This window comes from Salvelinus fontinalis, chromosome 36, assembly GCF_029448725.1.
Source record: "Salvelinus fontinalis isolate EN_2023a chromosome 36, ASM2944872v1, whole genome shotgun sequence".
Classification (NCBI taxonomy): Eukaryota; Metazoa; Chordata; class Actinopteri; order Salmoniformes; family Salmonidae; genus Salvelinus; species Salvelinus fontinalis.
Window position 1 is genome coordinate 23,073,757 of NC_074700.1, and position 15,811 is coordinate 23,089,567.

At 43.7% G+C, this 15,811-nt stretch overlaps 1 protein-coding gene across 1 annotated transcript in view; it reads right to left on the reverse strand.

The window, feature by feature from the left end:
• The window catches only part of LOC129835645 (IgGFc-binding protein-like), a 119,196-nt gene that overhangs the window by 2,060 nt on the left and 101,325 nt on the right, over nt 1-15,811 (reverse strand). Inside the window, exons 108-121 of the mRNA XM_055901366.1 lie at nt 14,421-14,548; nt 13,315-13,586; nt 12,333-12,541; nt 11,648-11,792; nt 11,190-11,437; nt 10,477-10,606; nt 10,139-10,340; nt 9,596-9,757; nt 9,205-9,335; nt 8,850-9,052; nt 7,825-7,960; nt 7,479-7,619; nt 5,899-5,992; nt 4,702-4,742 (exon numbers count right to left, since the gene is read on the reverse strand). Of these exons, the coding sequence (XP_055757341.1) occupies nt 4,702-4,742; nt 5,899-5,992; nt 7,479-7,619; nt 7,825-7,960; nt 8,850-9,052; nt 9,205-9,335; nt 9,596-9,757; nt 10,139-10,340; nt 10,477-10,606; nt 11,190-11,437; nt 11,648-11,792; nt 12,333-12,541; nt 13,315-13,586; nt 14,421-14,548 (2,242 nt within the window). The remainder of the gene's footprint in view (nt 1-4,701; nt 4,743-5,898; nt 5,993-7,478; nt 7,620-7,824; nt 7,961-8,849; nt 9,053-9,204; nt 9,336-9,595; nt 9,758-10,138; nt 10,341-10,476; nt 10,607-11,189; nt 11,438-11,647; nt 11,793-12,332; nt 12,542-13,314; nt 13,587-14,420; nt 14,549-15,811) is intronic.

A 15,811-nucleotide genomic window follows, 5' to 3' on the forward strand; every position in this document is an offset into this window, starting at 1 on the left:
AATAAGTTCCTCCATTACTTTTAGTTTTTCCTCTAATGTATTCTGTGCCTCTATGGTACAGTATTTATTGCTATCTATCTGTACTGTCAGTCCCTCTACTTCCTTTGTTAATATGAATTATTTTGACCTAAATTGCTTTTGTTTCAACGATGAATACTGAATTGCATGGCCTCGAAAGGCACATTTAAAAGTGTCCCATACAATAAGGGGATCTGCTGTACCTATGTTATGTCGGAAAAATTCAGTTATAAATTATTCTGTCCTGGTTAAAAACAAACTATCATCCAACAGGCTTTGATTACATTTTCAATATCCTCGCCCACGTGGAAATTCTGTAAGAGTAATGTATATGCCAATAGTCATTTTCTGCTTGGTTTCCAGAGAAATGCAGCCGATTGAAAAAGAAATGAACCAACTACAGAGGTCTATCCTCTCATTTCAAATGTTTTGTCAAACTTACGATGCATGGATTTGATCGATGTAATTCAATGTATTTTCGCTGTTATCAAAATAACAAATTGTTAGCGCATGTAAACAGGCAATCCCACTTGCTTCAGAGTGCACACTAGGCTAGCGTGTATCTCCTCCACTAAATGATGCCAGGTTAGAATGTAAGGATTCTGTGCCTTTTTCCACTGGGAGAGGACAGCAGATGGTTTATTACATAGGCGGAAATCCCAGGGGGGACGGGGGGGACACGACCCCCCCATCTTGGGAAAAATATGATTTGTCCCCCCCAATATATCACTGTAAACATAACTATGTAATTTCAATAATATTAATAATACGCAATGAAAGCACTTGTGCTGATTATAGACACTTAATAGCGCATTTAAATTTCAAAAGATTGCGACCCCCCCCGCCCTTTGCCTCACAATGGTTTGATCCACTGCCAGTTCTTTAGCTGGCAAGGTAATAGAGAGTTCGTATCTACTGTCCGAAAGGGACATGTACGTAACTGACGTGAGGTCAATTCAGTCAATCCATAGCAGGTCCATAGCAATGTTATTTATTTATTTTTATGTTGGCAGGGTTCACACACTAGGGGAATTTGCAGAGCTAGCGCGCAAACTAAAGCAAATATTAACTATCAAGCTAGCTAGTACCTATTCCATTTATGTGGCGTCGTCAAAGATGGAATCTTTGCTATCGTCAGTTTATTCCAAGATCAGCATGCAGCTGTAGTGCTTCGACGTCCCTGTGATAAGGTTAGCAATAAACTGAAGTCCAAACTGAACAGAACAGAACTACACTCTCTTCTACCATTGTCTTAAATATATATAATGGTCTCGTTGCAAAAGATAAATTGTCGCTAGTGAACTTTTTTTATTTTATTTTATTTCACCTTTATTTAACCAGGTAGCAAAGATTATAGCAAACACACAGAAACGGAATTGGTGCTCGCTAGCTTTACAAATTCAGCTATTGTTGGAAGCCAGCCAATATGAAACAAACTATTTAAATTACAAAAGGTTGCAGTATGTGTTGTGTAAATGTGTGTGTGTGCAGCTAGGCCAGCCAGCCAGCCAGCCAGGTAGAAAAATGGCAGAAAAAAGTAAGAAGACGGACATCAGAGTATTTGTCAGTACACCAAAACGCATAGTAAGAACTCTAGTATCCTAATATCTCAAAGACTAGTTGATAAAATGTTCATAAGAAAGAAGTGAAATGCTAATGGAAATGTTTCACAATGATGTCATTAGGCAGAGCAGGCAACAGATGGCACACAGACAGCAGAGTTGGGGACAGATATGCAGGGACAGATTGGCAGACAGGGAGTCTCAGGTAAGTTTGTTGAGTCTTTGTTTGGCAACATTATGAAAGGTTCTCCATTTTTTTGACTTGTAAAATAGGGACATAATTGGAAAATGCCATGGATACCCCCACTCTCAACTTAAACTGGTGACTAAACTAAGATTTGTTTACGGCAATGGTATTGCTGTTGTGATTAATTGTGTAGTTTTGGGTACCGGTAGTTAGGAGTACGGCAAACACCTTATTTATTTTCTAGGAGACAGACTGAGTCAGTTAGGGTGGTGAAAGGGAAAGAGCCAGGGAGAGAGACTTCAGAGGACAGTGTCACAGCCACGGCAGGACCAAGTGTCACCCTTGTTGCCAGCAGCACCAGTATAGGGGACAGTGGCACAGCATTGTCCAGTTACCACAGTGATGGCACAAAACCATATCAGCCACACCCACAATTTATAGAACCGCAAACTCTTGCCAACAGAGTGTTGACGTTTCAAGAGAGATGGTTTCGCGATTTCCCCTGGCTACATTATAATCCATCAATAAAAGGAGTGTTGTGTTTTCACTGTAGCCAAGGGTTTTCAAGCCAGCCATCTTTTGGCCAAAGAGCTGATGCTGCCTTCATTAGTGCAGGATTTAGGAACTGGAGAAAAGGCATTGAAAAATTCACAGCACATCAAAATTGCCAAACCCACCGCCACTTTGTAATTGTAACCGCACACCAGCTAAATCCAATCAGTGTCCAGTTATGTCCAGCGCGTGGGGTAAACTGCAGGATGACGCAAGGCATTGCTTGATGAAAATTGTTAGTTCGGTGCGGCATGTAGTAAGACAGGGACAAGCATTTAGAGGCCACACGGATGACAGTGGGAATTTATACCAGATTTTGAAACTTAGGGCAGAAGAGGATGATCCCATTTTACTGAAGTGGTTAACAGAGCGTACCACAATGTACACAGGCCCAAAAGCACAGAATGAAATTCTGAACATCATGGCCAATAGTCATTCGAGGCATTGCAGCTGAGATTAGGTCTCTTCCGATTGTACAATTTTCATTAATTGTTGATGGTACTCAAGATGTCTCTGGTGCTGAACAGGAGAATGTCTGTCTGCGTTATGTTGACCATGACCATGTCCCTCACAAGGAGTTTATTGGGCTATACAGGGTGTCGGAGACAACAGGCGAGGGCATTGCGAAAGTGCCAACTGATGTGTTGTTGAGGAAACCCGCAAACATATGCTCGGTTCTTTTGTTCAGTAGTGTGTATAGCAGTGGTTCTCAACCTTTTTGGCGTACTGGAACCCCTGCATATTTTGAGGCAAGGCAGGCAAGGTTTTGAGCGGTCCTCAGGGACCTCCACCCCCTCTATATTATATGTAAACTTACTGGAAACCTTGTGGTACTGACTACATTCATTACACTTTTTTATTTCACGGACCCCTTGCAATTAGTCCATGGACCCCTGTTTGAGAACCCATGGTGTAATTGATAGTTGTTCTTTTGTTTAGTAGTTTTCAGTACACTTACAAATGATTTATTTCATGTTATTTTATTTAAAATGGCATACTTTGTGCGACATACTTGTCCATAGCTGCTGTTTGAAGAGTTGAGACACTGAAGGATATTTTGTTTGATTTATTTGGGTTTTTCATTGAAGTAGTTATTTTGCTTTTAGAACTGTACTTATTTTAAGCTTTTTGTTCTTGCAAAGATATTGTAGACTCAGGCCAGGTGCACATATTTAATGACTATATAAATGTATCAGAAAAAGTCCAATTAAAAGGTCAATTCAATACGGAGACCAACTTTGTGATGGTTCTCAATGGAGATTCTTTTAGATGTGATCACACCATGTTCATTGTATTTATGAAAACTACACCCATACAGTGTACAGTACCATTGTCACCTACTGACCTTTCTTGATATTGCTGGTTGTAAGTACGAATACCTGCATACATACTGGACTGGTAAGGAGCACTGCTATAACTATTATTAGTAGTAGAATTATAATGATTTAAACATTAGAACAAGTTGGGAAAACCCTTCAGTTAACTACTGTCCCTATCAATTATCCAGTTGTAGGAATTATGGTTCCTCAATATACATTTAACAACGTATGCTATGTGTTACAGCACTACTTTTGGTGTCCCCCTCAGGAATTGCTCTTGAGAAAATTTAATGTAATTGTCCCCTCCAAGGTTGATCTCAGATTTTCGCCCCTGGTTTATTATCGTGTATGAGCCACGTCGAGTCTGAAACGGGAGGTTCAAAAAAGAACTAGGTTGTTTTCAAGCCTCTTTAAGTTTAGGCATAGGGGTGAAAATGAATAAAGGTTTACATTTAGGAACAAGGGTTAGGTTAAGGTTAGTCTGGTCCCGTGTGGCTCAGTTGGTAGCTTGCAATGCCAGGGATGTGGGTTCGATTCCCACAGAGGACCAGTACAAGAAAAGTATTAAAATGTTGCTCTGCAAGTTTCTCAGGATAAGAGCGTCTGCTAAATGACAAAAAAATGCAGTGGGTTTATTAAGGTTATATAGTTATAACACATCAACACACGTTTCACTTGCCTCGGCAATAAATCAGCTGAATAGGTGGGACAGGTGTTTTTCTCGTGCTTTTCTCTTTCGCTGGCTTCCCATGTTCTGTGTTAAAATAATCGACTTTAAATAATTTACTCAGTCAAAATGGCCACCAGTCCACCCATTATAGCATCCTAGGTCTGAATAGGGCATATCTGTTCTATTTATTCTATTTTATGTTCACCTAATCCTCCCCTTCTAAATCCTTGGTCTGGTTTAACTGGGATAATATGAGCTAAGAAGTATATTATTACTATAATAGTAGCTAATAAGTATAATATTACTATAATAGTAGCTAAGTAAGTTAAAAATGAATGTAAGTGAAAGTAAAAATATATATACATTTTAAGCAAGTTTGAGACAGGCACTTACTTGAATCTGTGCTGTCACAATAATACTTATTTTCTTTGTTCCTGTAAACACAAAATGGTTCAGAGTTACCATCCATTCACAATGGAAAAAATATACTGTACTAACAGGCCTTTTCTGTCTTGTATTCTGAGGAATAAAACCAACTGTCAGGATTAAGATCAATTTGATCTTTGGTTATTTCATGTTGACTGTAGATAGGACTCAGGACTGAGATAAACAGTCCTATGTTGACTGTGTAGATAGGACTCAGGACTGAGATAAACAGTCCCATGTTGACTGTGTAGATAGGACTCAGGACTGAGATAAACAGTCCCATGTTGACTTTGTAGATAGGACTCAGGACTGAGATAAACAGTCCCATGTTGACTGTGTAGATAGGACTCAGGACTGAGATAAACAGTCCCATATTGACTGTGTAGATAGGACTCAGGACTGAGATAAACAGTCCCATGTTGACTGTGTAGATAGGACTCAGGACTGAGATAAACAGTCCCATGTTGACTGTGTAGATAGGACTCAGGACTGAGATAAACAGTCCCATGTTGACTGTGTAGATAGGACTCAGGACTGAGATAAACACTCCCATATTGACTGTGTAGATAGGACTCAGGACTGAGATAAAAGGTCCCATGTTGACTGTAGATAGGACTCAGGACTGAGAGAAACAGTCCCATGTTGACTGTAGATAGGACTCAGGACTGAGATAAACAGTCCCATGTTGACTGTGTAGATAGGACTCAGGACTGAGATAAACAGTCCCATGTTGACTGTGTAGATAGGACTCAGGACTGAGATAAAAGGTCCCATGTTGACTGTAGATAGGACTCAGGACTGAGATAAAAGGTCCCATGTTGACTGTAGATAGGACTCAGGACTGAGATAAACAGTCCCATGTTGACTGTGTAGATAGGACTCAGGACTATGATAAACAGTCCCATATTGACTGTGTAGATAGGACTCAGGACTGAGATAAACAGTCCCATGTTGACTGTGTAGATAGGACTCAGGACTGAGATAAGCAGTCCCATGTTGACTGTGTAGATAGGACTCAGGACTGAGATAAACAGTTTCCATGTTGACTTTGTAGATAGGACTCAGGACTGAGATAAACAGTCCCATGTTGACTGTGTAGATAGGACTCAGGACTGAGATAAACAGTCCCATGTTGTGTTTTAGTGGTTGTTGAACAGTACTTACTTTCTACAGCATTTGTAGCATAACACACATATCAGTGCTATGATGATAATTCCCAGAGGCACTAGGACTGCGATGAATATGATCGTGTTCTTATCTGGGGGACAATGAAGAAGAAGACAGTTGCAACATCGCTATATGTCTCAACAAGCATTAACATAGTAGAGTACAGTATAGTAGAGTACAGTATAGTAGAGTACAGTATAGTACAGTATATCAGAGTACTGTATAGTAGAGTACAGTATAGTAGAGTACAGTATAGTACTGTATAGTAGAGTACAGTATAGTAGAGTACTGTATAGTAGAGTACAGTATAGTAGAGTACAGTATAGTACAGTATAGTAGAGTACAGTATAGTAGAGTACAGTATAGTAGGGTATAGTAGAGTGCTGTATAGTAGAGTACAGTATAGTAGAGTACAGTATAGTAGAGTACAGTATAGTACAGTATAGTAGAGTACAGTATAGTATAGTGCAGTATAGTATAGTACAGTATAGTACTGTATAGTAGAGTACAGTATAGTAGAGTACAGTATAGTAGGGTATAGTAGAGTGCTGTATAGTAGAGTACAGTATAGTAGAGTACAGTATAGTAGAGTACAGTATAGTACAGTATAGTAGAGTACTGTATAGTAGAGTACAGTATAGTAGAGTACAGTATAGTACTGTATAGTAGAGTACAGTATAGTAGAGTACAGTATAGTAGGGTATAGTAGAGTGCTGTATAGTAGAGTACAGTATAGTAGAGTACAGTATAGTAGAGTACAGTATAGTACAGTATAGTAGAGTACTGTATAGTAGAGTACAGTATAGTATAGTACAGTATAGTACAGTATAGTAGAGTACAGTATAGTAGAGTACAGTATAGTACAGTAGAGTGCTGTATAGTAGAGTACAGTATAGTAGAGTACAGTATAGTACAGTATAGTAGAGTACTGTATAGTAGAGTACTGTATAGTAGAGTACAGTATAGTCAGTGGTGGGAAAAGTACCCATTGTCATACTTGAGTAAAAGTATAGATATCTTAATAGAAAGTATCAAAAGAAAATGGAATTGCTGAAATATACTTAAGTATCAAAAGTATAAAAAAATAAAAGTATAAATCATTTCAAATTCCTTATATTAAGCAAACCAGATGGCACCATTTTCTTGTTTTTAAAATGTATGGATGGCCAGGGACACACTCCAATACTCAGACATTATTTACAAACAAAGCATTTGTGTTTAGTGAGTCCTCCAGATCAGAGGCAGTATGGATGACCAGGGATGATCTTGATAAGTGTGTGAATTGGACTATTTTCCTGTCCTGCTAAGAATTAAAAATCTAACGAGTACTTTTAGGTGTCAGGGAAAATGTATGGAGTAGAAAGTATATTATTTTATTTGGAAATGTGGTGAAGTAAAAGTAAAAGTAGTCAAAAATATAAATAGTAAAGTACAGATACCCCCAAAAACGACTTAAGTAGTACTTTAAAGTATTTTTTACATTTACCAAAGTACTTTACACCACTGAGTATAGTACAGTATAATACAGTACAGTAAAGTACAGTAGAATATAGTATTAGCTCCAGTCAGTCACGTACCCAGGCCTCCGCTGGTATCCGTCTTCTCAATCTCACACAGGTTGCCCTCGAAACCCTCTAGACACTGACAGCTGAATAAGTCTACTGTAATCGCAGAACATGCACCGTTGTTCAGACAGGGGTCATTCAGACACGGGCTCTCTGAGAAGGGGGAGGGGAGATATAGAGGGAGGGGAACAAAGAGAGAGAGGGAGGGGAGGGGAGAGACCGAGAGCGAGAGAGGGGAGAGAGAGAACGTGGAGGGGTAAGTCTGTTATCGAAGGCATTGCAGTCCATTTTGCACACTCACGTTGTTCTTATTGTAACTACTTGGGCAGGAACGCATGATCAGTAGCAACACACGTACTTTTGTAGCAGTCACGTGTCAAGTTGAAGATAGTACAGACGTGTGTGTCGGAACAGCCCTTGGGTTGGCACACGGCGCCCGAGGGCGTACTCTCACAGGACAGGGCACAGTCCTCTGTCACAAACTTCTCTTTAAGCTGGGGAGGAAGGGAATGGAGGAATGGAGGAATGGAGGAATGGAGGGATGGAGGGATGGAGGCATGGAGGGATGGAGGCATGGAGGGATGGAGGGGTGGAGGGATGGAGGAATGGAGGGATGGAGGCATGGAGGGATGGAGGCATGGAGGGATGGAGGCATGGAGGGATGGAGGCATGGAGGGATGGAGGGATAGAGGCATGGAGGGATGGAGGCATGGAGGGATGGAGGCATGGAGGGATGGAGGGATAGAGGCATGGAGGCATGGAGGGATGGAGGCATGGAGGGATGGAGGCATGGAGGGATGGAGGCATGGAGGGATGGAGGGATAGAGGTCGATATGGGGGGAGAGAGAGAGAAAAGGATGGGGAAAGAGACAGTTATACATCATACAACTGTCTCAACACCAGTTCTTAAATTCACTTTAGTCATCAGATTTTGTGTCTCATCTCAACACCTGACTGCACTACAGTATTAATCTCTTATTGTATATTATAAACCGGGTGGTTTGAGGCCTGAATACTGATTGGCTGAAAGCCGTGGTATATCAGACTGTAGATCATGGGTATGACAAAACATACCTTTTTACTTTTCTAATGACGTTGGTAACCGGTTTATAATAGCAATAAGGCACCTCAGGGGTTTGTGATATATGGCCAATATACCACGGCTAATGGCTGTATGCAGGCACTTCGCATTACACAGTGCGTAAGAACAGCCCTTAGCCGTGGTATAATGGCCATATACCATACTTCCTCGGGCCTTATTGCTTAATGAACCCACCAGGTAGTACTGGTCCAGGTAGGTGTAACCACACTCGCTGTATCCTTCTGTACTAAGTTTTACTGCATTTTTACTATATTCTACTCTATTTGAATATATTAACTCACAGGGTAGTATCTATCCAGGTAGGTGCAGCCACACTCGCTGTAGGGAACACAGATGCCTCCGCTCATGGTGAATCCTGGGGAACACTGGCACCCCTCAACACAGGCAGTGAAGTCACACTCGGAGGGCGCGGCCAGGTCAGCGCAGGAGGCAGGGCAAGGGGTCATACACTCAGAGTAGGTACTGTTGGCTACACAGCTCAGGACTGGAATGGGGAGAGAGAGGGAAGGGAGAGAGAGGGTGAGGGAACAAGTGAGTGTCTGTATGTTTGCGTGTAAATGTGTGCATGTCTGTCTGTCTGTCTGTCTGTCTGTCTGTCTGTCTGTCTGTCTGTCTGTCTGTCTGTCTGTCTGTTACCACAGCCCAGCTGTTGTCTCCAGTTGCCCAGTTTGACTCCAGCCTCTTGGCAGGCCAGGGCGTACACCTCATAACTGTCACAACGCAGGGAGGCGGTTTCCTGATCCGCACACAGGTCAAACAAACAGTCCCTGGAAGAACACACATGAGACGGTGAGTTCACAATATAGTTCAAATACATCTATACACTCTTGATAAACAGGGTCAAACTTGTGTGTACCTGTAACCGAGCGCCCCCATCTCTCTCTCTCTCTCTCTCTCTCTATCTCTCTCTCTCTCTCTCTCTCTCTCTCTCTCTCTCTCTCTCTCTCTACTCTCTCTCTACTCTCTCTCTACTCTCTCTCTACTCTCTACTCTCTACTCTCTGTCTCTACTCTCTGTCTCTACTCACTCCTGGAAGCTGTTGGGCAGTAGTAGTGCATGGCAGGCAGCGAAGGGTCCTGTAGGGTCTGATATGGCTCCACACTGTTTAATACCATTGAAATCAGCCAGCTGAGCGTCAGTACATCCTGCTGTCTCAAAGCCTGTCTCTGGGTCGGTCTCCACATCACGTCTAGGGAGGGTGAAGAGGGGGAGGAGAGGTGGAGGTAAAAACTGATATTTCAGTTTTTTTTTAATTATAAAATTGCAAATATTTCTAAAACCCTGTTTTTGCTTTGTCACTATGGGGTGTTGTGTTTAGATTGATGAGGAAATAAAAGAATGTAATCAATATTAGAATAAGGCTGTAACGTAACCAAATGTGGTAAAAGTTAAGGGGTCTGAATACTTTCCGATTGCACTGTAAGTACACTCAATCATGTAAACACACTGTTGGCTGTGTTTATTAATACAATAGATTGTATGAATGTATGAATTAATGAACCAACAAACAAGCTAATGAATGAATTGTGTTTACATTAAGTTTATACATAATCCAGTGATTCCCTCTCACCTGTGCAGGTGCACCATCTTGGGGAGTTCTGATGTCACTAGCTCCGCCCCCTGCCTGTCAGTCACCCTCCAGCTGTTTCCGAACTCTTCAAGGTTCCGCGTCACGGTTCCATCTGGTTTCATGTACTCATTCCTGGAGACACCGTCATAGTTCCCGCACAGACCCCTCACCCTGTCCCTGTACGTACTGGGTAGGATCACCTCTGTTAAAGAGGGAGGGAGGGAGGGGAGAAAGAGGGAGGGAATGAGTGAGTGAGTGAGTGAGTGAGTGAGTGAGTGAGTGAGTGAGTGAATGAGGAGTGACTGACTAACTGGTGCATTCCCTTTCTAGTCTCTCACCTCCGTGCTGCTTGCCGTCGAAGCGTACGGTCATGCCGAAGTCGGCGACCAGCTGGACGTTCTTAGAATTCCTCGTGATGGTCAGGCCGCCTCTAGGACTGAGAGGAGGAGCCACACGTTCACCGTTCACCTACAGAGAGAACGGAAGTGGAATAGAAGTGTTTTTTTATAATGCATTTATAAAGTCTTCTATTGGTGTTGTGGCTCTACAGATGATCCGAACCGTTTTAAACCTTCACATGCATCGGATATGATCCACTAGCTGTATCAAACCACCATGTGGAAAACATCATGTTTCTCTGTAGTAACAACCCCATGCAAATGAATGGCTGCATTCACAACACAGTGAGATTCATCTGCTCTTCCATTCACTCTAAATACAGTATGTTCTTCCATTCACTCTAAATACAGTATGTTCCTCCATTCACTCTAAATACAGTATGTTCTTCCATTCACTCTAAATACAGTATGTTCTTCCATTCACTCTAAATACAGTATGTTCTTCCATTCACTCTAAATACAGTATGTTCCTCCATTCACTCTAAATACAGTATGTTCTTCCATTCACTCTAAATACAGTATGTTCTTCCATTCACTCTAAATACAGTATGTTCCTCCATTCACTCTAAATACAGTATGTTCTTCCATTCACTCTAAATACAGTATGTTCTTCCATTCACTCTAAATACAGTATGTTCTTCCATTCAACTCACCAGTACTACTTTCTTCTGCAGGAAGCGGATGCTGACTCCGTAGACATCTACATACACCTCATCCAGGTAGGAGAACTTCCTGCTGCCACCACGACGGACGTTCTTCCCCCGCACCTGCAGATCGACCAGTGAGTTGGGGAGGTCATGACCCTGGGTCAGGGTGTAGGTGTAGGGGCCCTGGAAGTGGTGGGTGAGCCCATCGAACGTACGGTAGTGGGGGTCACCGTGGATATTACACCTGTCGAACTCTGGAGAGGAGGGTGGGGCGGAAAAGGGAAAGAGAAAGCTGTATGAGCAGGTAGAAACTTTAGCCTAAAATCATACAGCAAGATAATATAGGCTGTTATAAGGCCAAGGTTTGTGAGTATTGAGTATTAGTATCTGTAATAGTATCTACTAGTACTACTAGTGGAATTGGAGGTAATATTGCCAATATTGGGAGTAAAATTGAGACTTACTCTCAGGTTTGCAGTAGAGTTCTCCATATTTGTCCAGAATGCAGACAGAATTGCCGGGACATTTAACATCTGAGCAGGTAATGGAGCCTCCCAGGTTACAGGTACACTGGCCATCACAGTGGTCAGTCAACCACGAGTCACCCACCTGGAACACACACGTCAGGATTATGACTGACTGTTGATTCTAGGAGTGTGTCAGTAACAAAAACGATGATGACAGGATCTTTTGGCACAGCCCCCCCCAGAGGTAACATCAGACAGAGGTAATATCAGACAGAGGTAATATCAGACAGAGGTAATATCAGACAGAGGTAATATCAGACAGAGGTAATATCAGACAGAGGTAATATCAGACAGAGGTAATATCAGACAGAGGTAATATCAGACAGAGGTAATATCAGACAGAGGTAACATCAGACAGAGGTAATATCAGACAGAGGTAATATCAGACAGAGGTAATATCAGACTGAGGTAATATCAGACAGAGGTAATATCAGACAGAGGTAATATCAGACAGAGGTAATATCAGACAGAGGTAATATCAGACAGAGGTAATATCAGACAAAGGTAATATCAGACAAAGGTAACATCCGACAGAGATAATTTCATCTGATGAGAAGAAGCCTGTGTGTGTGAGTGTGTGTGTGAGTGTGTGTGTGAGTGTGTGTGTACCAATCAGACTCACATCATGGTACTCTCCCACTCTGTCCACACAGCCACACTTGGCCAGAGGAACACACTGCACATCACTGAGGACAAACCCTGCGTTACACTGGCACCCCTCGACGCAGGTGGTGGAGGGCAGGTGGCAGAGCGTGGGGAACAGGTCAGAGCAGGTGGGGGGGCAGGGGGCCGAACAGTCAGAGTAGTGGCTATTGGGGGGGCATGGCAGGGCTGGGAGAGGGAGAGGACGGGGGAGAGAGAGGTTAGAAGCCAACCAGAACACAACACATGACGTTGGTTCAATATGTTCTTGGTACATAATATACTGTATGGGATGATTTCACTCGTTTTCTATCACTCTCTTCACCCTCTCTTTCTTACTTTCTTCATCCCTCTCTCCCTCCCACTTCCCTCCCCCTCTCTCTCCCCTCCCTCTCTCCTCTCCTCCCTCCTCTCTCTCCACCTCCCTGTCCCCTCCCCTCCCCCCTCTCCTCCCTCTCCCTTCCCTCTTCCCCTCCCTCCTCTTCCCCTCTCCACCTCCCCTCCCCTCCCTCCCCTCCTCCCTCCCCCTCTCTCTCCACCTCCCCTCTCTCCTCTCCTCCCTCCCCCTCTCTCTCCACCTCCCCTCTCCCCTGCCCTCCCTCCTCTCCTCCCTCTTCCCCTCTCCACCTCCCTTATCTCCTCCCCTCTCCCCTCCCTCCTCTCCCGCCCCCTCTCTCCCCTCCCTCCTCTTCCCCTCTCCACCCCCCCTTCCCTCCCTCCTCTCCTCACTCCCCCTCTCTCCCCTCTCTCCACCTCCCTCCTCTCCTCCCTCCTCTCTCTCCACCTTTCATATCCCATCCCCTCCCTCCTCTCTCCCCTCCTCCCTCTTCTCCTCCCTCTTCCCCTCCCCCCTCTCCCTCTCTCTCCACCTACCCTCCCTTCCCTACTCTCCTCCCTCTCCACCTCCCCTCCCTCCTCTCCTCTCTCCTCTCTCCCTCCTCTCCCTCCCCCTCTCCACTTACGACAGAATGTGTTGTTCCTCCAGCTGATGGTGACCCCGGCTGACTGACAGGCTTGGGCGTATGCTTCCACGTTATCACACAGTGTGGCCTGCATGCCGTCGTATTCACACATGTCATACACGCAGTTCCCCAGGAAAGCCTCTGGGGACAGTAAAGAGTGGCAGGGCTTGAACTTGTCTCCGAGGACAACAGAAGAGCACAGGGTCTCGTACTGGTTCTCTTCTTCTGTCGTGCAGTTGGGGTGGATGCTGGGACGCTCATCTGGCGAGCATCTGGAGGGATGAAGAGAGAGAGAGACAAATGGGTTAGTTAGATGAAAGGAGAGCGGTATGTATAAAAGAAATAAGACACAAGGGGGTGTGGTATATGTCCGATATACCACGGCTAAGGGCTGTTCTTAGGGACAACGCTGTCAGCCAATCAGCATTCAACGCTCGAAACACCCAGTGGTTCGGGCCCTGAATGCTGATTGGCTGACAGCCGTGGTATATCAGACCGTATACCATGGGTATGACAAAACATTTATTTTTACTGCTCTAATTACGTTGGTAACCAGTTTATAGCAGCAATAAGGCACCTCGGAGGTTTGTGGTACACGGCCAATATATCACGGCTAAAGGCTGTATCCAGGGACTCCACGTTGCGTCGTGCTTAAGAACAGCCCTTAGCAGTGGTAAATTGGCCAAGTAAATAAAATAAAAACATTACAACACATTAAGTGTGTGTCCTCAGGCCACTACTCCACTACCACATACATACAACCAAAAATCCATGTGCTCGTGTGTGTATAGTGCGTGTGTTATCGTGTGTGTGTGTCTGTGTCTATGTTTATGTTGCTTCACAGTTCCCGCTGTTCCAATAGGTGTATTTTTACCTGTTTTTTAAATGTAATTTTACTGCTTGCATCAGTTACTTGATGTGGAATAGAGTTCCATGTATGTGATAGAGAAAGGAAAGAGAGAATATCTACAGAGATGGATATCTGCATATCAGCAATGTGGGGGAAAGTGACTTTGTTCTTGTATATGAATCCTTTTCCTTCAGGTGTAGCACATGAATAAGGTCAAAGGTTAAAGGTCTAAGGTAAGAGGTCCAAGGTGACTGACCCTGGGTCTGAGTCTCCCTCTGACTTCCAGCTGTTGCCCAGATCTATCACGTCCTTGGCCGGCTTTCCATCTGGTTTCAGGTTGTCATCAGACATGTTCATGTTGAAGTTACCACACATACCACACACCTGGCGAGATGTAGAGAGAGAGAGTGTGAGAGAGAGAGAGATAATGTAGAAGATTATCAGACAGATTACCAGACAGATTACCAGGACAGATTACCAGCCAGATTACCAGGACAGATTACCAGGACAAATTACCAGCCAGATTACTAGGACAGATTACCAGACAGATTACCAGACAGATTACCAGACAGATTACTAGACAGATTACCAGGACAGATTACCAGGACAAATTACCAGCCAGATTACTAGGACAGATTACCAGACAGATTACCAGACAGATTACCAGACAGATTACTAGACAGATTACCAGGACAGATTACCGGGACAGATTACTGGGACAGATTACCGGGACAGATTACCAGGACAGATTACCAGGACAGATTACCAGGACAGATTACCAGACAGATTATCAGACAGATTACCGGGACAGATTACCAGGACAGATTACCAGGACAGATTACCAGACAGATTACCAGGACAGATTACCAGGACAGATTACCAGGACAGGTTACCAGACAGATTACCAGACAGATTAGCAGGACAGATTAGCAGGACAGATTACCAGGACAGATTACCAGACAGATTAGCAGGACACGTACTCAGAGCATGCGCTGACCAGCTGGCAAGTGTTTTCACCTACATTTTCAACCTCTCCCTGACCTAGACTGTAATACCTACATGTTTCAAACAGACCACCATAGTCCCTGCCCAACAACACCAAGGTAACCTGTCTAAATGACTATCCCTCATATCCCTGGTGTCCATGTCACTCCAGCTTCTACCCCCAAGCCCTATGACTGCTGAACAGTTAATCACATGGCTGCCCGGACTATTAGCATTGACCCCCTTATTTATTATTATTGTTTTAGTATTTTATCTTGCTCAGGCTCCATGTACACTCATTGGACCACACGCTCACACATACTACACTGACACTGACACTCCAACACACATACACACACACACACACACTACACTGACACTCCAACACACACACACACACACACACACACACACACACACACACACACACACACACACACACACACACACACACACACACACACACACACACACACACACACACACACACACACACACACACACACACACACACACTACACTGACACTCCAACACACACACACACACACACACACACACACACACACACACACACACACACACACACACACACACACACACACACACTGATACTCCAACACACACACTACACTGACACTCCAACACACACACTCCAACACACA